This window comes from Nerophis ophidion, linkage group LG10, assembly GCF_033978795.1.
Source record: "Nerophis ophidion isolate RoL-2023_Sa linkage group LG10, RoL_Noph_v1.0, whole genome shotgun sequence".
Lineage (NCBI taxonomy): Eukaryota > Metazoa > Chordata > Actinopteri > Syngnathiformes > Syngnathidae > Nerophis > Nerophis ophidion.
This window is the reverse complement of record NC_084620.1, coordinates 62,038,937-62,065,304: the sequence shown is the minus strand read 5'-3', so window position 1 is coordinate 62,065,304 and position 26,368 is coordinate 62,038,937. Positions and strand designations below refer to the sequence as shown.

The 26,368-nt window shown below is 43.7% G+C and overlaps 1 protein-coding gene across 1 annotated transcript in view; it reads left to right on the top strand.

The window, feature by feature from the left end:
* The window catches only part of LOC133561128 (thyrotropin-releasing hormone-degrading ectoenzyme-like), a 141,286-nt gene that overhangs the window by 104,910 nt on the left and 10,008 nt on the right, over window positions 1-26,368 (top strand). The window contains exons 10-16 of the mRNA XM_061914378.1: window positions 1,701-1,879; window positions 16,599-16,687; window positions 16,782-16,915; window positions 16,994-17,049; window positions 25,409-25,556; window positions 25,625-25,725; window positions 25,800-25,907. Of these exons, the coding sequence (XP_061770362.1) occupies window positions 1,701-1,879; window positions 16,599-16,687; window positions 16,782-16,915; window positions 16,994-17,049; window positions 25,409-25,556; window positions 25,625-25,725; window positions 25,800-25,907 (815 nt within the window). The remainder of the gene's footprint in view (window positions 1-1,700; window positions 1,880-16,598; window positions 16,688-16,781; window positions 16,916-16,993; window positions 17,050-25,408; window positions 25,557-25,624; window positions 25,726-25,799; window positions 25,908-26,368) is intronic.

Sequence of the window (26,368 nt, the reverse complement as noted above, 5' to 3'; positions counted from 1 at the left end):
ACCACCAACACCCTCCAGGTTCTTACCACCAACACCCTCCAGGTTCTTACCACCAACACCCTCCACGTTCTTACCGCCAACACCCTCCACGTTCTTACCGCCAACACCCTCCACGTTCTTACCACCAACACCCTCCACGTTCTTACCACCAACACCCTCCAGGTTCTTACCACCAACACCCTCCAGGTTCTTACCACCAACACCCTCCACGTTCTTACCGCCAACACCCTCCACGTTCTTACCGCCAACACCCTCCACGTTCTTACCACCAACACCCTCCACGTTCTTACCACCAACACCCTCCAGGTTCTTACCACCAACACCCTCCACGTTCTTACCACCAACACCCTCCACGTTCTTACCACCAACACACTCCAGGTTCTTACCACCAACACCCTCCAGGTTCTTACCACCAACACCCTCCAGGTTCTTACCACCAACACCCTCCACGTTCTTACCACCAACACCCTCCACATTCTTACCACCAACACACTCCACATTCTTGCCACCAACACCCTCCACGTTCTTACCGCCAACACCCTCCAGGTTCTTACCACCAACACCCTCCACGTTCTTACCACCAACACCCTCTACGTTCTTACCGCCAACACCCTCCATGTTCTTACCGCCAACACCCTCCACGTTCTTACCAGCACCACCCTCCACGTTCTTGCCACCAACACCCTCCACGTTCTTACCGCCAACACCCTCCAGGTTCTTACCACCAACACCCTCCACGTTCTTACCACCAACACCCTCCACGTTCTTACCGCCAACACCCTCCACGTTCTTACCGCCAACACCCTCCACGTTCTTACCACCAACACCCTCCACGTTCTTACCACCAACACCCTCCACATTCTTACCACCAACACCCTCCACGTTCTTACCACCAACACCCTCCTCGTTCTTACCGCCAACACCCTCCACATTCTTACCACCAACACCCTCCACGTTCTTACCACCAACACCCTCCTCGTTCTTACCGCCAACACCCTCCACGTTCTTACCACCAACACCCTCCACGTTCTTACCACCAACACCCTCCACGTTCTTACCACCAACACCCTCCACGTTCTTACCACCAACACCCTCCACGTTCTTACCACCAACACCCTCCACGTTCTTACCACCAACACCCTCCACGTTCTTACCACCAACACCCTCCAGGTTCTTACCACCAACACCCTCCACGTTCTTACCACCAACACCCTCCACGTTCTTACCACCAACACCCTCCACGTTCTTACCACCAACACGCTCCACGTTCTTACCACCAACACCCTCCACGTTCTTACCACCAACACCCTCCACGTTCTTACCACCAACACCCTCCACGTTCTTACCACCAACACCCTCCACGTTCTTACCACCAACACCCTCCACGTTCTTACCACCAACACCCTCCACGTTCTTACCACCAACACCCTCCACGTTCTTACCACCAACACCCACCAACACCCTCTAGGTTCTTACCACCAACACCCTCCACCGCCCGCACCTACATTCCTCGCCCCCGCAGTGCGAAGCAGAGGGACTTTAATTATTGAAGGAAGTAGTCCTAACAAAGGCCAGAGTCATTTTGGTTCTTTTGGACCGGATGAGACCGGGGGAGCCTTGTTACCGTGGCAACATGGCCGGGCCGTTGTATTAAACCCAACATCCAATGTTGCTGATTATTGATTGACGGCTGTGTGCAGACCATGCGGTCGGAGGGGCGGGACATCGACGTCGGCGCCGTGATGGACGGGTGGACTCTACAAATGGGCTACCCGGTTCTGACCATCAGCAAGAACCAATCGGAGCAGCTGTCCACTCATTACATCAGCGTCAGCCAGGAGCACTTCCTGTACGGACAGGATGGGAGGGGCAACCGCAGGTATGAAGCCAGTAAGGTAGGCAGCCTGCGAGCGCGTGATGACATCATATTTATTTCATGCTCACATGATTTATTCACATCTACGCTGCTTTTCTTTTGCTCTTTTCAACATCCGCTTCCTCGCCTTCATCAATACTTCATCTTTTTTCCCCCGCCGCCTGCCAAGTTTATCCTCTTTTTAAACGACTGCGCTCGTTCTTTCCCGCGTCCCCCAGGGCGCCGCTCACACTTGTTGATGTTGACAACTCTGCTGCCTTCACAAGCCTGACTTGCACTCTGCACAAGCAGGGAAGTGGCCATCCATTTTCTACCGCTTATTACCTTTGGGGTCGCGGGGGGTGCTGGTGCCTATCTCAGCTATAGTCGGGCGGGAGGCGGCGTACACCCTGGACAAGTCACCACCTCATCACAGGGCCAACACAGATAGACAGACAACATTCACACACTAGGGACCATTTAGTGTTGCCAATCAACCTATCCCTAGGTGCATGTGTTTGGAGGTGGGAGGGGCCTATCCCCAGGTGCATGTCTTTGGAGGTGGGAGGGGCCTATCCCCAGGCGCATGTCTTTGGAGGTGGGAGGGGCCTATCCCCAGGTGCATGTCTTTGGAGGTGGGAGGGGCCTATCCCCAGGTGCATGTCTTTGGAGGTGGGAGGGGCCTATCCCCAGGTGCATGTCTTTGGAGGTGGGAGGGGCCTATCCCCAGGTGCATGTCTTTGGAGGTGGGAGGGGCCTATCCCCAGGTGCATGTCTTTGGAGGTGGGAGGGGCCTATCCCCAGGTGCATGTCTTTGAAGCCGGAGTACCCGGAGGGAACCCTGGCATTCACGGGGAGAACATGCAAACTCCACACAGAAAGATCCCGAGCCCGGTATTGAACCCTGACTACTCAGGACCTCTGTATTGTGAGGCAGACGCATTAACCCCACTACCACCGTGCTGCCCGTTGCCACCTTGTGTAAATGCTAAATAAAAAGAGAATACAACAAATCCTTTTCAACTTCTATTCAACTGAATGGACTGCAAAGACAAGACTGAGAAACTTCTTCTTTTTTTTTGGCAAATGATCATTAACTTAGAATTGAATGTGCAAAAAAGGCATTTTTACCAGTGTGTTACATGGCCTTTCCTTTCAACAACACTCAGAGCAGGTTTGGGAACTGAGGAGACACATTTTTGAAGTGGAATTCTTTCCCATTCTTGCTTGATGTACAACTTAAGTTGTTCAACAGTCTCTGTTGTGCTATTTTAGGCTTCATATTGCAGCACACATTTTCCATGGGAGATATGTCTGGACTACAGGCAGGCCAGTCTAGTACATGCACTCTCTTACTATGAAGCCACGCTGTTGAAACACGTAGCTCAGCATTGTCCTGCTGAAATAAGCAGGGGCGTCTGACACACGCCTCCTCGGGTGAAGGTGACCTGCTCAGTGGTCTAGTGGTTAGAACAGGGCTAGGGAACCTATGGCTCTAGAGCCAGATGTGGTTCTTTTGATGACTGCACCTGGCTCTCAGGTAAATCTTAGCTGACATTGCTTAACTCCATAAGTCATGAATAATTCCACAGGTAATCACAGGGACAACAAATAACATTCAAAATATAAAAGATTCTCATGCATTTTAATCCATCCATCCATTTCTACCACAACTGTTCAAGAAGTTGCATTAATGGTACAAAGTATTTTATTATTGTTGGTTAGCTTCAGAATAACAATGTTATTAAAAAGAATAAGAGACTTATTATACTCTGAAAATGTTGGTCTTACTTAAAAATGCACACAGTATTCAGTCTTCACAAAATATTATGTGGCTCTCATGGAAATACTTTTTAAAATATTTGGCTTGTATGGCTCTCTCTGACAAAAAGGTTCCCAACCCCCGGGTTAGAGTGTCCGCCCTGAGATGGGTAGGTTGTGAGTTCAAACCCCGGCCCAGTCATAGCAAAGACTATCAAAATGGGAGCCATGACCTCCCTGCTTGCTACTCAGCATCAAGGCTTGGAAGTGGGGTTCAATCACCAAAAATGAGATTCTAAAGTTAATGATTATTTGCAAAAAAAAAAATGTTTATGAGTTTGAACATCAAATATGTTGTCTTTGTAGCATATTCAACTGAATATGGCTTGAAAAAGATTTGCAAATCATTGTTTATATTTACTGTAGTTTCCGCACTATAAGGCGCACCTTCAATGGATGGCCTATTTTAAAACTTTGTTGATAGATAAGGTGCATAGAATAGATGCTACAGTAGAGGCTGGGGTTACCTTATGCATCCTTTAGATGGCGCTGCACTAATGGGAATGTCAACAAAACAGTCAGATAGGTCAGTCAAACTTTATTAAAAGATTAAAAACCAGCGTTCTGACAACTCTGTTCACTCCCAAAATGAATAAACAGCTCTTTTGTTATTTTCCCCGATTCAATAAACAGGTAAAAAAAAGTCTGATACTGTTACAGTAAATCAAAGGTTAGTGTAATAACAATATAGAAACACTGGAAATAGTGCAAAGTAATAATATATCAATAAGTCAAGGTTGCTGAAAGGTTAATGTCACACAACACAACACACAAAATAAACATGTAAAGCTCACTTTATGAAGTTATTCCTCATCCACCAATCCCTCTAATTCTTCTTCTTCAGTGTTGGAATCAAACAGTTGGTGGAATATGACATCCAACATGCCCGGCTCCGACTCGTCCAAGTCCTCATTAAAGGAGTCAGTGTCGCTGCTGTTAATGTTCAATTCTCTGGCTGCTGCTCTATTCCCGTCTTCTACTGTGTGACTGATCACCTTCACTTAAACTCTGCATGTGTCTCTTAAGAGGAGACATTTTGGGATCTTTACATAAACTCACAGACACAGCACGTCTCCTGCAGTCAAATATAAATAATACATGATAAATGGGTTGTACTTGTATAGCACTTTTCTACCTTCAAGGTACTCAAAGCGCTTTGACACTACTTCCACATTCACACACACATTCACACACACATTCACACACTGATGGAGAGAGCTGCCATGCAAGGCGCTAACCAGCACCCATCAGGAGCAAGGGTGAAGTGTCTTGCTCAGGACACAACGGACGTGACCAGGTTGGTACTAGGTGGGAATTGAACCAGAGACCCTCGGGTTGCGCACAACCACTCTTCTACTGCGCCACGCCGTCCTCAGCATGCACAGCACGCTTCTTCTTCTACGAGGGAAAAAAGGTAGACGGCTGCTTACTGTACTTGTGAGACCTCTTCTGGCTTGTTTGACTCGGACACGGAAGAAGAAGAATTAGAGGGATTGGTGGATGAGGAATAACTTAAAGTGAGCTTGACATGTTTATTTTGTGTTGTGTTGTGTGACATGAACCTTTGAGCAAGGTTGACTTATTGATATATTATTGCTTTGCACTATTTGGAGATGTGATTAATGGAGTCAGATGTGATTAATGGAGTCAGAGTCGCTGCTGTCGTCGAGCACTTCAGTGACAAGTCCTGCTTTCCTGAAATCATGTCTCTCAATAGGAGACGTTTTGGGGTCCAAACATTTAAACCCACGAATGGAAATGAAACATCAGGCCTGGCACAGTCATATATCCCAGCATGCACCACGCTTCTTCTCCTACGGGGGGAAAGGAAGTCGGCGGCTGCTTACCATAGTTGTGAGAGCTGTTGTGGCTCAATATCGGTCCATATGTAAGGTGTAGAAGACTATAAGGCGCACTGTCAGCTTTTGAGAAAATGTGAGATTTTTAGGTGCGCCTTATAGTGCAGAAAATACATTCCATCTAACACAATTTTACAACTCATACAGAAACAGGGTTTGTACGTCTTTTAACAAAGTTGAGCAGTTGGAGCGTTAAATATCTTCTTTTTGGGGTCTGTTCCATTCAATCTAAGGATTGTATTGTGTTTGTATTTAGCATTTACACAACATGACCATTTTTGTAGTCAGAAGAATGTGCGACTTTTACTGGCTCTTTGAGGCTGGATGCAGCGTGTGCAGAAGACAAGGAAAGTCCAAGCAGGTAAAGAGGCGAGAGCTGCATTTAAGAAGCTGAAATGCTAAAGAGGCGCTCTGCTGAATTATTGATGAGACAGCTGACAGGAAGTCAAGTACATTCATATGCAAATGAGGCGGCACTAAATAAAGACCTAGCGTGATGCTGGTATGTAAATGAGGAGGTAAATAGAGACCTAGCATGATGCTGGTATGTAAATGAGGTTAATAGAGACTTAGCGTGATGCTGGTATGTAAATGAGGAGGTAAATAGAGACCTAGCGTGATGCTGGTATGTAAATGAGGAGGTAAATAGAGACCTAGCGTGATGCTGGTATGTAAATGAGGAGGTAAATAGAGACCTAGCATGATGCTGGTATGTAAATGAAGAGGTAAATAGAGACCTAGTGTGATGCTGGTATGTAAATGAGGAGGTAAATAGAGACCTACCATGATGCTGGTATGTAAATGAAGAGGTAAATAGAGACCTAGTGTGATGCTGGTATGTAAATTAGGAGGTAAATAGAGACCTAGCGTGATGCTGGTATGTAAATGAGGAGGTAAATAGAGACCTAGTGTGATGCTGGTATGTAAATGAGGAGGTAAATAGAGACCTAGCATGATGCTGGTATGTAAATGAGGAGGAAAATAGAGACCTAGCATGATGCTGGTATGTAAATGAGGAGGTAAATAGAGACCTAGCATGATGCTGGTATGTAAATGAGGAGGTAAATAGAGACCTAGCGTGATGCTGGTATGTAAATGAGGAGGTAAATAGAGACCTAGCGTGATGCTGGTATGTAAATGAGGAGGTTAATAGAGACTTAGCGTGATGCTGGTATGTAAATGAGGAGGTAAATAGAGACCTAGCGTGATGCTGGTATGTAAATGAGGAGGTAAATAGAGACCTAGCGTGATGCTGGTATGTAAATGAGGAGGTAAATAGAGACCTAGCATGATGCTGGTATGTAAATGAGGAGGTAAATAGAGACCTATTGTGATGCTGGTATGTAAATTAGGAGGTAAATAGAGACCTAGCGTGATGCTGGTATGTAAATGAGGAGGTAAATAGAGACCTAGTGTGATGCTGGTATGTAAATGAGGAGGTAAATAGAGACCTAGCATGATGCCGGTCTGTAAATGAGGAGGTAAATAGAGACCTAGCATGATGCTGGTATGTAAATGAGGAGGTAAATAGAGACCTAGCATGATGCTGGTATGTAAATGAGGAGGTAAATAGAGACCTAGCGTGATGCTGGTATGTAAATGAGGAGGTAAATAGAGACCTAGCGTGATGCTGGTATGTAAATGAGGAGGTAAATAGAGACCTAGCGTGATGCTGGTATGTAAATGAGGAGGTAAATAGAGACCTAGCGTGATGCTGGTATGTAAATGAGGAGGTAAATAGAGACCTAGCGTGATGCTGGTATGTAAATGAGGAGGTAAATAGAGACCTAGCGTGATGCTGGTATGTAAATGAGGAGGTAAATAGAGACCTAGCGTGATGCTGGTATGTAAATGAGGAGGTAAATAGAGACCTAGCGTGATGCTGGTATGTAAATGAGGAGGTAAATAGAGACCTAGCGTGATGCTGGTATGTAAATGAGGAGGTAAATAGAGACCTAGCGTGATGCTGCTATGTAAATGAGGAGGTAAATAGAGACCTAGTGTGATGCTGGTATGTAAATGAGGAGGTAAATAGAGACCTAGCATGATGCTGGTATATAAATGAGGAGGTAAATAGAGACCTAGCATGATGCTGGTATGTAAATGAGGAGGTAAATAGAGACCTAGTGTGATGCTGGTATGTAAATGAGGAGGTAAATAGAGACCTAGCGTGATGCTGGTATGTAAATGAGGAGGTAAATAGAGGCCTAGTGTGATGCTGGTATGTAAATGAGGAGGTAAATAGAGACCTAGCGTGATGCTGGTATGTAAATGAGGAGGTAAATAGAAACCTAGCGTGATGCTGGTATGTAAATGAGGAGTTAAATAGAGACCTAGTGTGATGCTGGTATGTAAATGAGGAGGTAAATAGAGACCTAGCATGATGCTGGTATGTAAATGAGGAGGTAAATAGAGACTTAGCGTGATGCTGGTATGTAAATGAGGAGGTAAATAGAGACCTAGCGTGATGCTGGTATGTAAATGAGGAGGTAAATAGAGACCTAGTGTGATGCTGGTATGTAAATGAGGAGGTAAATAGTGACCTAGCATGATGCTGGTATGTAAATGAGGAGGTAAATAGAGACCTAGCATGATGCTGGTATGTAAATGAGGAGGTAAATAGAGACCTGGCATGATGCTGGTATGTAAATGAGGAGGTAAATAGAGACCTAGCGTGATGCTGGTATGTAAATGAGGAGGTAAATAGAGACCTAGCATGATGCTGGTATGTAAATGAGGAGGTAAATAGAGACCTAGTGTGATGCTGGTATGTAAATGAGGAGGTAAATAGAGACCTAGCGTGATGCTGGTATGTAAATGAGGAGGTAAATAGAGACCTAGTGTGATGCTGGTGTGTAAATGAGGAGGGAAATAGAGACCTAGCATGATGCTGGTATGTAAATGAGGAGGAAAATAGAGACCTAGCATGATGCTGGTATGTAAATGAGGAGGTAAATAGAGACCTAGCATGATGCTGGTATGTAAATGAGGAGGTGAATAGAGACCTAGCGTGATGCTGTTATGTAAATGAGGAGGTAAATAGAGACCTAGTGTGATGCTGGTATGTAAATGAGGAGGTAAATAGAGACCTAGCGTGATGCTGGTATGTAAATGAGGAGGTAAATAGAGACTTAGTGTGATGCTGGTATGTAAATGAGGAGGGAAATAGAGACCTAGCATGATGCTGGTATGTAAATGAGGAGGAAAATAGAGACCTAGCATGATGCTGGTATGTAAATGAGGAGGTAAATAGAGACCTAGCATGATGCTGGTATGTAAATGAGGAGGTAAATAGAGACCTAGCGTGATGCTGTTATGTAAATGAGGAGGTAAATAGAGACCTAGCGTGATGCTGGTATGTAAATGAGGAGGTAAATAGAGACCTAGCGTGATGCTGGTATGTAAATGAGGAGGTAAATAGAGACCTAGCATGATGCTGGTATGTAAATGAGGAGGTAAATAGAGACCTAGCGTGATGCTGGTATGTAAATGAGGAGGTAAAAAGAGACCTAGTGTGATGCTGGTATGTAAATGAGGAGGTAAATAGAGACCTAGTGTGATGCCGGTATGTACATGAGGAGGTAAATAGAGATCTAGTGTGATGCTGGTATGTAAATGAGGAGGTAAATAGAGACCCAGCGTGATGCTGGTATGTAAATGAGGAGGTAAATAGAGACCTAGCATGATGCTGGTATGTAAATGAGGAGGTAAATAGAGACCTAGCGTGATGCTGGTATGTAAATGAGGAGGTAAATAGAGACCTAGCGTGATGCTGGTATGTAAATGAGGAGGTAAATAGAGACCTAGCATGATGCTGGTATGTAAATGAGGAGGTAAATAGAGACCTAGCATGATGCTGATATGTAAATGAGGAGGTAAATAGAGAACCAGCGTGATGCTGGTATGTAAATGAGGAGGTAATTAGAGACCTAGTGTGATGCTGGTATGTAAATGAGGAGGTAAATAGAGACCTAGTGTGATGCTGGTATGTAAATGAGGAGGTAAATAGAGACCTAGTGTGATGCTGGTATGTAAATGAGGAGGGAAATAGAGACCTAGCATGATGCTGGTATGTAAATGAGGAGGTAAATGGAGACCTAGTATGATGCTGGTATGTAAATGAGGAGGTAAATAGAGACCTAGCGTGATGCTGGTATGTAAATGAGGAGGTAAATAGAGACCCAGCGTGGTGCTGGTATGTAAATGAGGAGGTAAATAGAGACCTAGCATGATGCTGGTATGTAAATGAGGAGGTAAATAGAGACCTAGCGTGATGCTGGTATGTAAATGAGGAGGTAAATAGAGACCTAGCATGATGCTGGTATATAAATGAGGAGGTAAATAGAGACCTAGCATGATGCTGGTATGTAAATGAGGAGGTAAATAGAGACCTAGCGTGATGCTGGTATACACATGTAGTGACACATATGACATATAGTGACACATGTGAGATGTAGTGACACGTATGACATGTAGTGACACGTGTGACATGCAGTGACACTTGTGACATGTAGTGACACGTATGACATGTAGTGACACACGTGAAATCTAGTGACACATATGACATGTAGTGACACATATGACATGTAGTGACACGTGTGACATGTAGTGACACGTATGACATATAGTGACACGTATGACATGTAGTGACACGTGTGACATGCAGTGACACTTGTGACATGTAGTGACACGTATGACATGTAGTGACACACGTGACATGTAGTGACACACGTGACATCTAGTGACACATATGACATGTAGTGACACATGTGAGATGTAGTGACACGTGTGACATGTAGTGACACGTATGACATGTAGTGACAAGTGTGACATGCAGTGCCACTTGAGACATGTAGTGACACGTATGACATGTAGTGACACATATGACATGTAGTGACACACATGACATGTAGTGACACGTGTGACATGTAGTGACACGTATGACATGTAGTGACACACATGACATGTAGTGACACACATGACATGTAGTGACACGTGTGACATGTAGTGACACGTGTGACATGTAGTGACACGTATGACATGTAGTGACACGTATGACATGTAGTGACACGTGTGACATGTAGTGACACGTATAACATGTAGTGACACGTATGACATGTAGTGACACATATGACACGTAGTGACACGTGTGACATGCAGTGACACTTGTGACATGTCTTGACACGTATGACATGTAGTGACACGTGTGACATGCAGTGACACTTGTGACATGTAGTGACACGTATGACATGTAGTGACACACGTGAAATCTAGTGACACATATGACATGTAGTGACACATATGACATGTAGTGACACGTGTGACATGTAGTGACACGTATGACATGTAGTGACACGTATGACATGTAGTGACACGTGTGACATGCAGTGACACTTGTGACATGTAGTGACGCGTATGACATGTAGTGACACACGTGACATGTAGTGACACACGTGACATCTAGTGACACATATGACATGTAGTGACACATGTGAGATGTAGTGACACGTGTGACATGTAGTGACACGTATGACATGTAGTGACAAGTGTGACATGCAGTGCCACTTGTGACATGTAGTGACACGTATGACATGTAGTGACACATATGACATGTAGTGACACACATGACATGTAGTGACACGTGTGACATGTAGTGACACGTATGACATGTAGTGACACACATGACATGTAGTGACACACATGACATGTAGTGACACGTGTGACATGTAGTGACACGTGTGACATGTAGTGACACGTATGACATGTAGTGACACGTATGACATGTAGTGACACGTGTGACATGTAGTGACACGTATAACATGTAGTGACACGTATGACATGTAGTGACACATATGACACGTAGTGACACGTGTGACATGTAGTGACACGTATGACATGTAGTGACACGTGTGACATGTAGTGACACATATGAAATGTAATGACGCATGTGAGATGTAGTGACATGTGTGACATGTAGTGACACGTATGACATGTAGTGACATGTGTGACATGCAGTGACACTTGTGACATGTAGTGACACATATGACATGTAGTGACACACATGACATGTAGTGACACGTGTGACATGTAGTGACACATATGACATGTAGTGACACACATGACATGTAGTGACACGTGTGACATGTAGTGACTCGTGTGACATGTAGTGACACGTATGACATGTAGTGACACGTGTGACATGTAGTGACACGTATAACATGTAGTGACACGTATGACATGTAGTGACACGTGTGACATGTAGTGACACATATGACATGTAGTGACACGTGTGACATGTAGTGACACGTGTGACATTTAGTGACACGTATGACATGTAGTGACGTGTGACATGTAGTGACACATGTGATATGTAGTGACACATATGACGTAGTTACACGTGTGACATGTAGTGACACATATGACATGTAGTGACACTTGTGACATGCAGTGACATATGTGACATGTAGTGACACGTGTGACATGTATTGACACGTATGACATGTAGTGACACATATGACATGTAGTGACACATATGACATGTAGTGACACGTGTGACATGCAGTGACTTATGTGACATGTAGTGACACGTGTGACATGTAGTGACACGTGTGACATGTAGTGACACGTATGACATGTAGTGTCACGTGTGACATGTAGTGACACATATGACATGTAGTGACACGTGTGACATGTAGTGACACGTATGACATGTAGTGACACGTGTGACATGTAGTGACACGTGTGACACGTAGTGACACATATGACATGTAGTGACACGTGTGACGTGTAGTGACACGTGTGCCATATAGTTACACATATGACATGTAGTGACACGTGTGACATGTAGTGACACGTATGACATGTAGTGACACGTGTGACATTTAGTGACACATATGACATGTAGTGACACGTATGACATGTAGTGACAAATATGACATGTAGTGACACGTGTACCATGTAGTGACACATGTGACATGTAGTGACACGTGTGACATGTAGTGACACGTATGACATGTAGTGACACGTGTGACATGTAGTGACACATATGACATGTAGTGACATATATGAGATGTAGTGACACATGTGACATGCAGTGACATATGTGACATGTAGTGACACGTGTGACATGTATTGACACGTATGACATGTAGTGACACATGTGACATGTAGTGACACATATGACATGTAGTGACACACATGACATGTAGTGACACGTGTGACATGTATTGACACACTTGACATGTAGTGACACGTGTGACATGTATTGACACATGTGACATGTAGTGACACATGTGACACTACGTGTGACATATAGTGACATGTGTGACATGTAGTGACACGTTTGACATTTAGTGACACGTGTGACATGTAGTGACACGTGTGACATGTATTGACACGTGTGACATGTAGTGACACGTGTGACATGTAGTGACACGTGTGACATGTAGTGACACATATGACATGTAGTGACACGTGTGACATGTAGTGACACATATGACATGTAGTGACACGTGTGACATGTAGTGACACGTGTGACATGGAGTGACACGTATGACATGTAGTGACACGTGTGACATGTAGTGACACATGTGATATGTAGTGACACAGATGACGTAGTGACACGTGTGACATGTAGTGACACATATTACATGTAGTGACACTTGTGACATGCAGTGACATATGTGACATGTAGTGACACGTGTGACATGTATTGACACGTATGACATGTAGTGACACGTATGACATGTAGTGACACATATGACATGTAGTGACACGTGTGACATGCAGTGACATATGTGACATGTAGTGACACGTGTGACATGTAGTGACACGTGTGACATGTAGTGACACGTGTGACATGTAGTGACACATATGACATGTAGTGACACATATGACATGTAGTGACACGTGTGACATGCAGTGACATATGTGACATGTAGTGACACGTGTGACATGTAGTGACACGTGTGACATGTAGTGACACGTATGACATGTAGTGACACCTGTGACATGTAGTGACACATATGGCATGTAGTGACACATATGACATGTAGTGAAATGTGTGACATGCAGTGACATATGTGACATTTAGTGACACTTGTGACATCTATTGACACGTATGACATGTAGTGACACGTATGACATGTAGTGACACATATGACATGTAGTGACACATATGACATGTAGTGACACGTGTGACATGCAGTGAGTTATGTGACATGTAGTGACATGTGTGACATGTATTGACACGTATGACATGTAGTGACACATATGACATGTAGTGACACATATGACATGTAGTGACAAATGACATGTAGTGACACACATGACATGTAGTGACACATATGGCATGTAGTGACACATATGACATGTAGTGACACGTGTGACATGCAGTGACATATGTGACATTTAGTGACACTTGTGACATCTATTGACACGTATGACATGTAGTGACACGTATGACATGTAGTGACACATATGACATGTAGTGACACATATGACATGTAGTGACACGTGTGACATGCAGTGAGTTATGTGACATGTAGTGACATGTGTGACATGTATTGACACGTATGACATGTAGTGACACATATGACATGTAGTGACACATATGACATGTAGTGACAAATGACATGTAGTGACACACATGACATGTAGTGACACGTATGACATGTAGTGACACGTGTGACATGTAGTGACACACATGACATGTAGTGACACGTGTGACATGTAGTGACACATATGACATGTAGTGACACGTGTGACATGTAGTGACACACATGACATGTAATGACACGCGGGACATGTATTGACACATGTGACATGTAGTGACACGTGTGACATGTAGTGACACATGACATGTAGTGACACACATGACATGTAGTGACACGTGTGACATGTAGTGATATGTATGACATGTAGTGACACGTGTGACATGTAGTGACACATATGACATGTAGTGACACATATGACATGTAGTGACACATGTGCCATGTAGTGACACATGTGACATGTAGTGACACGTTTGACATGTAGTGACACGTATGACATGTAGTGACACGTGTGACATGTAGTGACACATATGACATGTAGTGACACATATGACATGTAGTGACACGTGTGACATGTAGTGACACACATGACATGTAGTGACACGTGTGACATGTATTGACACATGTGACATGTAGTGACATGTGTCACATGTAGTGACACGTGTGACATGTAATGACACATGTGACATGTAGTGACACGTTTGACATGTAGTGACATGTATGACATGTAGTGACACGTGTGACATGTAGTGACACATATGACATGTAGTGACACGTATGACATGTAGTGACACGTGTGACATGTAGTGACACATATGACATGTAGTGACACGTGTGACATGTATTGACACATGTGACATGTAGTGACACGTGTGACATGTAGTGACATGTGTGACATGTAGTGACACGTGTGACATGTATTGACACGTGTGACATGTAGTGACACGTGTGAAATGTAGTGACACGTGTGACATGTAGTGACACGTGTGATATGTAGTGACACGTATGACATGTATTGACACGTGTGACATGTAGTGACACGTATGACATGTAGTGACACGTGTGACATGTAGTGACACGTGTGACATGTAGTGACACATATGACATGTAGTGACACACATGACATGTAGTGACACGTGTGACATGTAGTGACACGTGTGACATGTAGTGACACGTATGACATGTAGTGACACGTGTGACATGTAGTGACACAAATGACATGTAGTGACACGTGTGACATGTAGTGAAACGTGTGACATGTAGTGACACGTGTGACATATAGTGACACATATGACATGTAGTGACACGTGTGACATGTAGTGACACGTATGACATGTAGTGACACATGTGACATGTAGTGACACATGTGATATGTAGTGGCACATATGATGTAGTGACACGTGTGACATGTAGTGACACATATGACATGTAGTGACACATATGACATGTAGTGACACTTGTGACATGCAGTGACATATGTGACATGTAGTGACACGTGTGACATGTATTGACATGTATGACATGTAGTGACACGTGTGACATGTAGTGACACGTGTGACATGTAGTGACACGTGTGACATGTAGTGACACATATGACATGTAGTGACACATGACATGTAGTGACACACATGACATGTAGTGACACACATGACATGTAGTGACACACATGACATGTAGTGACACGTCTGACGTGTAGTGACACGTGTGCCATGTAGTGACACATATGACATGTAGTGACACGTGTGACATGTAGTGACACGTATGACATGTAGTTACACGTGTGACATGTAGTGACACATATGACATGTAGTGACACATATGACATGTAGTGACACGTGTGTCATGTAGTGACACATTTGACATGTAGTGACACGTGTGACATGTAGTGACACGTATGACATGTAGTGACACGTGTGACATGTAGTGACACATATGACATGTAGTGACACATATGACATGTAGTGACACGTGTGACATGCAGTGACATATGTGACATGTAGTGACACATGTGACATGTAGTGACATGTTTGACATGTATTGACACGTATGACATGTAGTGACACGTATGACATGTAGTGACACATATGACATGTAGTGACACACATGACATGTAGTGACACGTGTGACATGTAGTGACACGTGTGACATGTAGTGACACGTCTCCCATGTAGTGACACGTGTGACATGTAGTGACACATATGAAATGTAATGACGCATGTGAGATGTAGTGACATGTGTGACATGTAGTGACACGTGTGACATGTATTGACACGTGTGACATGTATTGACACGTGTGACATGTAGTGACACGTGTCCCATGTAGTGACACGTGTGACATGTAGTGACACGTGTGACATGTAGTGACACGTGTGACATGTAGTGACATGTAGTGACACGTGTGACATGTAGTGACACGTATGACATGAACAATAACAAGTAAATGTGATAATAATGACAATAAAAGCCAGATAATAATTCCAGTGTCGGGACTAATAAGTTGTTGTCCACCAGTGTAGAGTGGCAGGTCCCGTTGACGGTTGCTGTTGGAAACGAGTCCTGGGTCTGTCCAGAGACTCTCATCTGGATCCACAACAGGACTGGTATGTCCCCAGCAGGAGGCTTCATCAGTCAATCAATCAATCTGATGATCACACACGCTTTTGATTGATTGATGAGGTGACGTCTTTGTTGTAGAAAGTCACTGGTTGGTGGAGATGGACGACAGGTCCTGGTTGCTAGGCAACATCAACCAAACAGGCTACTTCCGGGTCAACTACGACCTGCAGAACTGGAAACTTCTGATCCAGCAGCTTCACACTAGACCGCAGGTAGGAAACCCACAGGAAACATTTGCCGGCTTCTGATTGGCTGGGATTATTGACCACGCCTCCGCCCTGTCCCTACAGCTCATCTCCGTGGGCAACCGGGCGGGACTCATCGACGACGCCTTCAACCTGGCCAGGTGAGCTCAACTCCCACCCTGTCCCAGAACGCGCGGCGGCCGCACAACGACCACAACTAGCCGCCCGTGGATGCGGTTGCCGCGGCGACGCTTATCTCTCCAACACGACGCTCGAGTTGATTATGCTAATGTGAGCGTCGGGCCAGGTGCATGATGGGAATGAGGATGATGGCGCGGAGGTCGCATGGGGAATATTATGGAAATATGATGGGATGATCCCTTTGATTGACAGCCCAGCGAGCCTCATTCATATTCATGAGGTGTGGGCGGGGCTACAGGCAGGAGACTAAATGTTAATCAATGCAAATAGGCCAAACTACCACACTGACATTTGCACACATCCTGTGAGGGCCTGAGAAACACACGTAAAAACACTGATGCTGACTCCCTTAGCATGATTGATTATGATTGATTATGATTGATCACTTATAGATGCTCACCAGTTGGTGAATTAGCAGCGGGCAGTGCAAGCCTGGACATCTTGGAAGTAGACGCAGCGTTGGCTGCTGTGACGCAAGAAATTGGGCCGCCATCTTGAAGTGGTGATGAGGAGCCGGCGAGCAGCCTAAACTGACAGTTGACAGGTAGAAAACAAAGATGCTAAAGTGACAGTTGACAGGTAGAAAACAAAGATGCTAAAGTGACAGTTGACAGGTAGAAAACAAAGATGCTAAAGTGACAGTTGACAGGTAGAAAACAAAGATGCTAAACTGACAGTTGACAGGTAGAAAACAAAGATGCTAAAGTGACAGTTGACAGGTAGAAAACAAAGATGCTAAAGTGACAGTTGACAGGTAGAAAACAAAGATGCTAAAGTGACAGTTGACAGGTAGAAAACAAAGAGGCTGAAGTGACAGTTGACAGGTAGAAAACAAAGATGCTAAAGTGACAGTTGACAGGTAGAAAACAAAGATGCTAAAGTGACAGTTGACAGGTAGAAAACAAAGATGCTTAACCGACAGTTGACAGGTAGGAAAAAAAGATGCTAAAGTGACAGTTGACAGGTAGAAAACAAAGATGCTAAACTGACAGTTGACGGGTAGGAAACAAAGATGCTAAAGTGACAGTTGACAGGTAGAAAACAAAGATGCAAAAGTGACAGTTGACAGGTAGAAAACAAAGATGCTAAAGTGACAGTGGACAGGTAGAAAACAAAGATGCTAAACTGACAGTTGACAGGTAGAAAACAAAGATGCTAAACTGACAGTTGACAGGTAGGAAACAAAGATGCTAAACTGACAGTTGACAGGTAGAAAACAAAGATGCTAAACTGACAGTTGACAGGTAGGAAACAAAGATGCTAAACTGACAGTTGACAGGTAGAAAACAAAGAGGCTAAAGTGACAGTTGACAGGTAGGAAACAAAGATGCTAAAGTGACAGTTGACAGGTAGAAAACAAAGATGCTAAAGTGACAGTTGACAGGTAGAAAACAAAGATGCTAAAGTGACAGTTGACAGGTAGAAAACAAAGAGGCTAAAGTGACAGTTGACAGGTAGAAAACAAAGATGCTAAACTGACAGTTGACAGGTAGAAAACAAAGATGCTGAAGTGACTGTTGACAGGTAGAAAACAAAGATGCTAAACTGACAATTGACAGGTAGAAAACAAAGATGCTGAAGTGACAGTTGACAGGTAGAAAACAAAGATGCTAAAGTGACAGTTGACAGGTAGAAAACAAAGAGGCTAAAGTGACAGTTGACAGGTAGAAAACAAAGATGCTAAAGTGACAGTTGACAGGTAGAAAACAAAGATGCTAAAGTGACAGTTGACAGGTAGAAAACAGATGCTAAACTGACAGTTGACAGGTAGAAAACAAAGATGCTAAAGTGACAGTTGACAGGTAGAAAACAAAGATGCTGAACTGACAGTTGACAGGTAGGAAACAAAGATGCTAAACTGACAATTGACAGGTAGAAAACAAAGATGCTAAAGTGACAGTTGACAGGTAGAAAACAAAGATGCTAAAGTGACAGTTGACAGGTAGAAAACAAAGATGCTAAACTGACAGTTGACGGGTAGGAAACAAAGATGCTAAACTGACAGTTGACAGGTAGAAAACAAAGATGCTAAACTGACAGTTGACAGGTAGAAAACAAAGATGCTAAACTGACAGTTGACAGGTAGGAAACAAAGATGCTAAACTGACAGTTGACAGGTAGAAAACAAAGATGCTAAACTGACAGTTGACAGGTAGAAAACAAAGATGCTAAAGTGACAGTTGACAGGTAGAAAACAAAGATGCTAAACTGACAGTTGACAGGTAGGAAACAAAGATGCTAAAGTGACAGTTGACAGGTAGGACACAAAGATGCTAAAGTGACAGTTGACAGGTAGAAAACAAAGATGCTAAACTGACAGTTGACAGGTAGGAAACAAAGATGCTAAACTGACAATTGACAGGTAGAAAACAAAGATGCTAAAGTGACAGTTGACAGGTAGAAAACAAAGATGCTAAACTGACAGTTGACAGGTAGAAAACAAAGATGCTAAACTGACAGTTGACAGGTAGAAAACAAAGATGCTAAACTGACAGTTGACAGGTAGGAAACAAAGATGCTAAACTGACAGTTGACAGGTAGAAAACAAAGATGCTAAACTGACAGTTGACAGGTAGAAAACAAAGATGCTAAACTGACAGTTGACAGGTAGGAAACAAAGATGCTAAACTGACAATTGACAAGTAGAAAACAAAGATGCTAAAGTGACAGTGGACAGGTAGAAAACAAAGATGCTAAACTGACGGTTGACAGGTAGAAAACAAAGATGCTAAACTGACAGTTGACAGGTAGGAAACAAAGATGATAAACTGACAGTTGACAGGTAGAAAACAAAGATGCTAAACTGACAGTTGACAGGTAGAAAACAAAGATGCTAAACTGACAGTTGACAGGTAGGAAACAAAGATGCTAAACTGACAGTTGACAGGTAGAAAACAAAGATGCTAAACTGACAGTTGACAGGTAGAAAACAAAGATGCTAAACTGACAGTTGACAGGTAGGAAACAAAGATGCTAAACTGACAGTTGACAGGTAGGAAACAAAGATGCTAAACTGACAGTTGACAGGTAGGAAACAAAGATGTTAAAGTGACAGTTGACAGGTAGAAAACAAAGATGCTAAACTGACAGTTGACAGGTAGGAAACAAAGATGCTAAACTGACAGTTGACAGGTAGAAAACAAAGATGCTAAACTGACAGTTGACAGGTAGGAAACAAAGATGCTAAACTGACAATTGACAGGTAGAAAACAAAGATGCTAAAGTGACAGTTGACAGGTAGAAAACAAAGATGCTACAAATCAAAACTTGGTGTCTATTCTATTATATTCTATTTTATGATTTTTGACAATTAGCAATATGATGGAAAAATCATCTTTATGATTGGGTGTGTCTGGACACCTAATTAGCATATTTCCAAGATGGCAGCTGTGTAAAAATTAGGTTTACCTTAACTTTTGATACCTTTGGCAAACTATTTTAGTTTTTTTGAGCATCAGAAACATACTAGAATGATCAGATTTATGATCATTTATTCATTAGAGCAGTTTAATTTCCATATTAATAACATAACCATTATGTACCAAAATGTATTGCATATATTTCAACACAAATAGAATGTAAAGCTACAGATACAGCATATTTCACTGTTACATTAGTAAAATGTTACAATGTGATATAATGTAGGTTTCAGAAAGGCATCTTACAGGGAAGGCTCCGATCCGACACTGTTATCCACACAGTGTGATAATAGTTTGGTCCCTGGACAGGCTACTGTTGTGTCTCCTGACTTCTCCTGATTTGAAAATCATACAGAATAGCTTATCTATGTACAGTCATTCTACTGCCTAATCTAACACTGTGAAAATCATCAACTTTATTTTCATGACATGCATTCTTCAGTGTAGCTATTATCAAACAATATGGCCTCCAAATCATCTGATAGCAGCATCAATTGGGACTTATGTTGTCTCTGCCAATTTCAGTCTGAAGACCCCTTGCAAACACCCAAAAGCGAAGACTTTTGTCGCGAGAAAAGGATCTAAAAGATTTAATTGAAATTGCAAAAGATATACCTTCATGTACAAACCCCGTTTCCATATGAGTTGGGAAATTGTGTCAGATGCAAATAATTATTAACTTTAGAATTTGATGCCAGCAACACCTGACAAAGAAGTTGGGAAAGGTGGCAATAAATACTGATAAAGTTGAGGAATGCTCATCAAACACTTATTTGGAACATCCCACAGGTGTGCAGGTTAATTGGGAACAGGTGGGTGCCATGACTGGCTATAAAAACAGCTTACCGAAAAAATGCTCAGTCTTTCACAAGAAAGGATGGGGTGAGGTACACCCCTTTGTCCACAACTGTGTGAGCAAATAGTCAAACAGTTTAAGAACAACGTTTTCAGACGTTTATTGAGTGTTGTTAAAAGAAAAGGTGATGTAACACAGTGGCGAACATGCCCTTTCCCAACTACTTTGGCACGTGTTGCAGCCATGAAATTCAAGGTTAATTATTATTTGCAAAAAAAATAAAGTTTATGAGTTTGAACATCAAATATGTTGTCTTTGTCGCATATTCAACTGAATATGGTAAATGGGTTGTATTTGTATAGCACTTTTCTAGCCCTTTTTAAGGAGCCCAAAGCGCTTTGACACTACTTCCACATTCACACACTGATGGAGGGAGCTGCCATGCAAGGCGCTCACCAGGACCCATCAGGAGCAAGGGTGAAGTGTCTTGCCCAAAGACACAACGGACGTGACTAGGATGCTAGAAGGTGGGGATTGAACCAGGAACCCTCAGATTGCTGGCACAGCCACTCTACCAACTTCGCCACGCCGTCCCCCTATGGGTTGAAAAGGATTTGCAAATCATTATATTCCGTTTATATTCACATCTAACACAATTTCCCAACTCATATGGAAACGGAGTTTGTCTAAATGTCAGAATTGATCAATTGAATGCTGGTTGAGGTGTGGCATCAACACTTGTGTTAAATAAGGTTGAATACCACAAACGCTGCAGTAGTTCTGCTGTTAAAAGGGCTGGAAAGCTTGAGGATCATGTTGTCCCCTCCTCATTAAGTCCTAAAAAGCTTGGATCAAGTCCTCCCCAAAGCAGTGGTATTGATTGTGTGATATGTGAAGGGGAGGATACCAAATATCTGCACAAGGCATTAACAAAAGATGTTGTTTCCAAAATGAAAAGCTGGGTGGAATCTAGTAAAGATTTTAAACTTTTAGGGAGATGAGTGACTCAAGCGTCTGATGTGCACGTAGCAGATGTGGACTATCAGACCAGATGTTACCTGAACTTGAGATATGCAGCACATGTTGCACAACATCAAACATCTTCCAGCATATCAGAAGAAGAAGAAGCATCTACCAGTGAATCCAGGGAAACCTTTGACCCTCTGACTATAGCGCCAAGTGTTGCCCGAGTTGAGGATTCCGATTGCTCCTTCACTATTTCAAATTGAAGGCAACTCTATAGAACCCTTCTGACTGAATGTGGGCATGTCTGTTGTTATGATGGAGCTCACACAAGAAGATTCAAGACACATCTCCTCTCTTTGCTGCCTGACTGGAGTGGACACTATGGTTATTTAAGGGAAGGATGTAGTAGAAAATATCAATACAAAGTGCCAAGACCGAATAAACAACAGTCTATAGGTCCCTAAGATACATGCATATAGTTATCTAATGCAGTGTTTCCCCCAGAATATTTGTTGTTAAGGTGGTGTCTCCCCAGGGGGAAGGGCGTCGCCCTGTCCCGGGTGTGTGTAAGGAACAGTGTCATTTGTGATTCGGCCTGTCGCCACCATCACATTTCAATCTCATCGCTGCCTGTGGGGGGCAGTAGACTACAGACTGTGGTGAAGTAGGCTGGCTTCGTCGCGTGAAAAAGTCTACAATTTTTGCTTGTGTTTTCCGCTCCGTATGCTGAATGGCAATATATGATATATACAGTATATCTCAAAATTTTTTCCGTAAAGTAAAAACAAAACACAGAACAGTCACCTCAAGGACTGCGAGCGGGCTGAGCTGCCGCTTAGATTTCTAGAAGGCCAACGGGCCCTTAGTGATGTTACTAGTAGTTGACTTGGAAGTGTTTGTTATCATTTGGGGAGAGTTCGCTGCTTTATAGTCACCTGCTAAACACCTTTCTGCTAAACCGCACTGTCTCTCCTCTCTGCCATGAGCACTGACTCCATGCGCTCTGAATACTCACTGCTGATTGGTTGTTACTGCTCTGCGTGTAACCAATCAGGTTGTGTGGGTGGGACAATGCTGGGTGCTGCAGAGACGTACTGACAGAGGCAGTATGAAAAGTAGCAGCTTGTCAAGTACTAGTTTAGCAACAAAGGATAATATAAATACATTTAATAAAGTCAAATACAGATAAGGCAACAAGAGAAGTATCCTACACTTCTCTTTTGTAAAGTGAATGTGAACAGCCGATATGGGCATCTACATCTACATCTACTATCAGAATCAGAATCATTATTATTGGTCCGTTCCAACATGTACAAGACACATCAGAACTGAAAGTACATTTTCGTCACAGTCCCGCTAAGAGCAGACATACGTTACAGGGGGGGGGGACAAGACGAGACCGTCGACAGATCAGCCGGTTACAGCGCTCCTTAAAAAGGTAAGAAAAGGGTGACATTAGGAAAGGGGGGGGAGTAAAAAAAATATCAGTCCAAGGCTAGACCCTCAGCAGAGGTCTAGTCTGAGTCCAAGGAAAAAACCTCACATAGCATGGCACACATTAAACATACATATATCACAGCAACTTGCAACAGAGGGATGGGTTGGGTTTGCGCAGGCTTGCTGTTCGCTCTGCAGCGCCGCTCAGCCATTTCACAACCCCAGAGGAGATAAGCGTTGGTGAGGGTGTTGATTCAAGGGTCGGGGTAATGTGTGTGCGTATATGCCCGATTAACTCGGGAGAGTTGAAGTGTTTTTGTATGGCTGAGGCCGATAAAGTTCAGCTACAGATGTTGTTGACAAAAAGGAAGGTCAAAAGCGTCTATCTTTGAGGAGTCTTCGGGGGATTTTCTTCAGAACAGCCTGCTCCATGCCAAGGCCATTCAGGGAGTCCAAATCGTAGATACAAAGTTGTTTTCCTTCGAGAAGACAAAATATTGACTTGTCTTCTCTGCTTGTCCATGCTGGACCTCTTTCAGTTCCAATTAATTATTCTTTCTCTGCAAACTTTTCCAAGATGAGATCCATTTTGCGATTCAACTCAGAAATCGCACAAGTCTGTGTTCCCACAGCCCGACCCAATCCTTCCATTGCGTTGAACAGCCGTTGGGCCCCTTGAGTGGCTGCCATCGTCTTCCCAATTTGTGGATACACCAGAGCAATGCCCAGCCCAATCAGCAAGTGCCCCGCGATCACAGCTCCAAATAGGTAGATGTCTTCCACGTCCTCCATGGAAAGAGCTGAGAGGCACATGATCCTCCATGAGTTCCAGGAGTCCCGCACGTAACCCGCAGTGATGGTTTCATCAGGGCAGCCAGGCTCCCCCGAACCTCTTTTTCTTGTCCAAAAGACTGTGTCAATAGCGTCAAGAGTCACGCTGATCATATTCATATTGAAATTTGGATTAGAGGACAGCACAAAGAAAGAGGCTTTTAAAAAGTTCAGACAAGGACAAAGACAAAGCGAGCAAGCAGGGAAGGAGGGAAGGGAGAATGTGACCGCCCTCACCAGAGGCTAGGATGACTTGCCTGAGCAAATGGACGGGACAAAAAAAAAGTTAAATAATAATATATATATATTTTTTTTTTGTTAAGACTTTATTTTAGGCGGTGGCTCTTTGTTGTTACACAGCCGCCTGCGGGAAACTCTGTAATGTATATCCTACAAAGTTGATGTAGGATATACACATGTATATATAACCTAATCATATTGTTTCTTCCATTTAAAAATAGCTGACCGTTTTTTCCCCTCCTCTGGGATTATATTACCAGTTTTGATCTCGGAATTAAAGCATATAAGAATATTCTATCACTGTTAAGCAAACTATAAATAATACACCACGGCAAAACATGTGTCTTTTATCACAGCTACACCTATGACAAAAAAAGGGGGTGAAAATGAGTGCTATTCAGTGAGGTAAGATGAATGAAATGTGCTGACACTTCATTGCCTGCCTAATGAATTGCACTGAGTGGAGCGCATCACCACTCCAAGATGGCGGCCCCGCATCTCGTCGGCGCCAGTAGGCAGTAGCGCTCCACGCTGCGTGCACTTCCAACATATCTATGAGTGCAAGTGTGTCTTTCAAGTTGGCCAGATGCAAGTGTGACATGTTGGGGTCTCCCCCTCTCTTCCCCGCAGGGCGGGGTACCTCCCCCCGGGCATTCCTCTGCAGCTGATTGGCTACCTGCCGGAGGAGACCGCCTTCCTGCCGTGGCACGCCGCCAGCCGAGCACTTTACCAGCTGGACAAACTGCTGGACCGCACGGACGACTACAGCTTGTTTAGTGTAATCCTGTACCCGACCCCTCTAACCTGTTAATCAATCAATCAATAATCTGATGTCTGTGCGTGCAGGACTACGTGTTGAAGCAGGTAGCATCTCGCTACCATCACATGGGCTGGCCGAGCAACGTGGTTGACGGCGGCGACGTCCTGCAGCCGTCCTACCACACAGAGTAACACGCACACACACACACACACACACACACACGTGCACGAGCGCACACGTTGAGGGTGTTTGTGTGCGCAGGGAGCTGCAGCGGGAGCTCATCATGCTGGCATGCAGCTTTGGCAACAAACAGTGCCACCGCCAGGCCGTCGCCTACATCTCTGACTGGATCTCCAGCAACAAGAACAGGTGCGCGCACACACACACACACACACACACACACACACACACACACGTACACAAACACACACACACAGGTTATCATTTGGAATGGGGAGCAAGTTTTTGATCATGACTTGTGAGGACCAGCCTTTCTCCAGGTTGTGGAGGCATAAAAGAAGATGGTGTAAAATGTCCACTGGCCAGTTAGCTCATACACGTCTTTAAAGGGGAACATTATCACAATTTCAAAAGGGTTAAAAACAATAAAAATCCGTTCCCAGTGGCATGTTGTATTTTTTGAAGTTTTTTTCAAAATTTTACCGGTCTCCGAATATCCCTAAAAAAAGCTTTAAACTGCCTTATTTTCGCTCTTTCTGCGAAGACACTGGCCATTTCCCTGTGACGTCACACAGTGCTGCTAATGTAAACAAACAATGGGAATACCACAGCAAGATATAGCGACATTAGCTCGGATTCAAACTCGGATT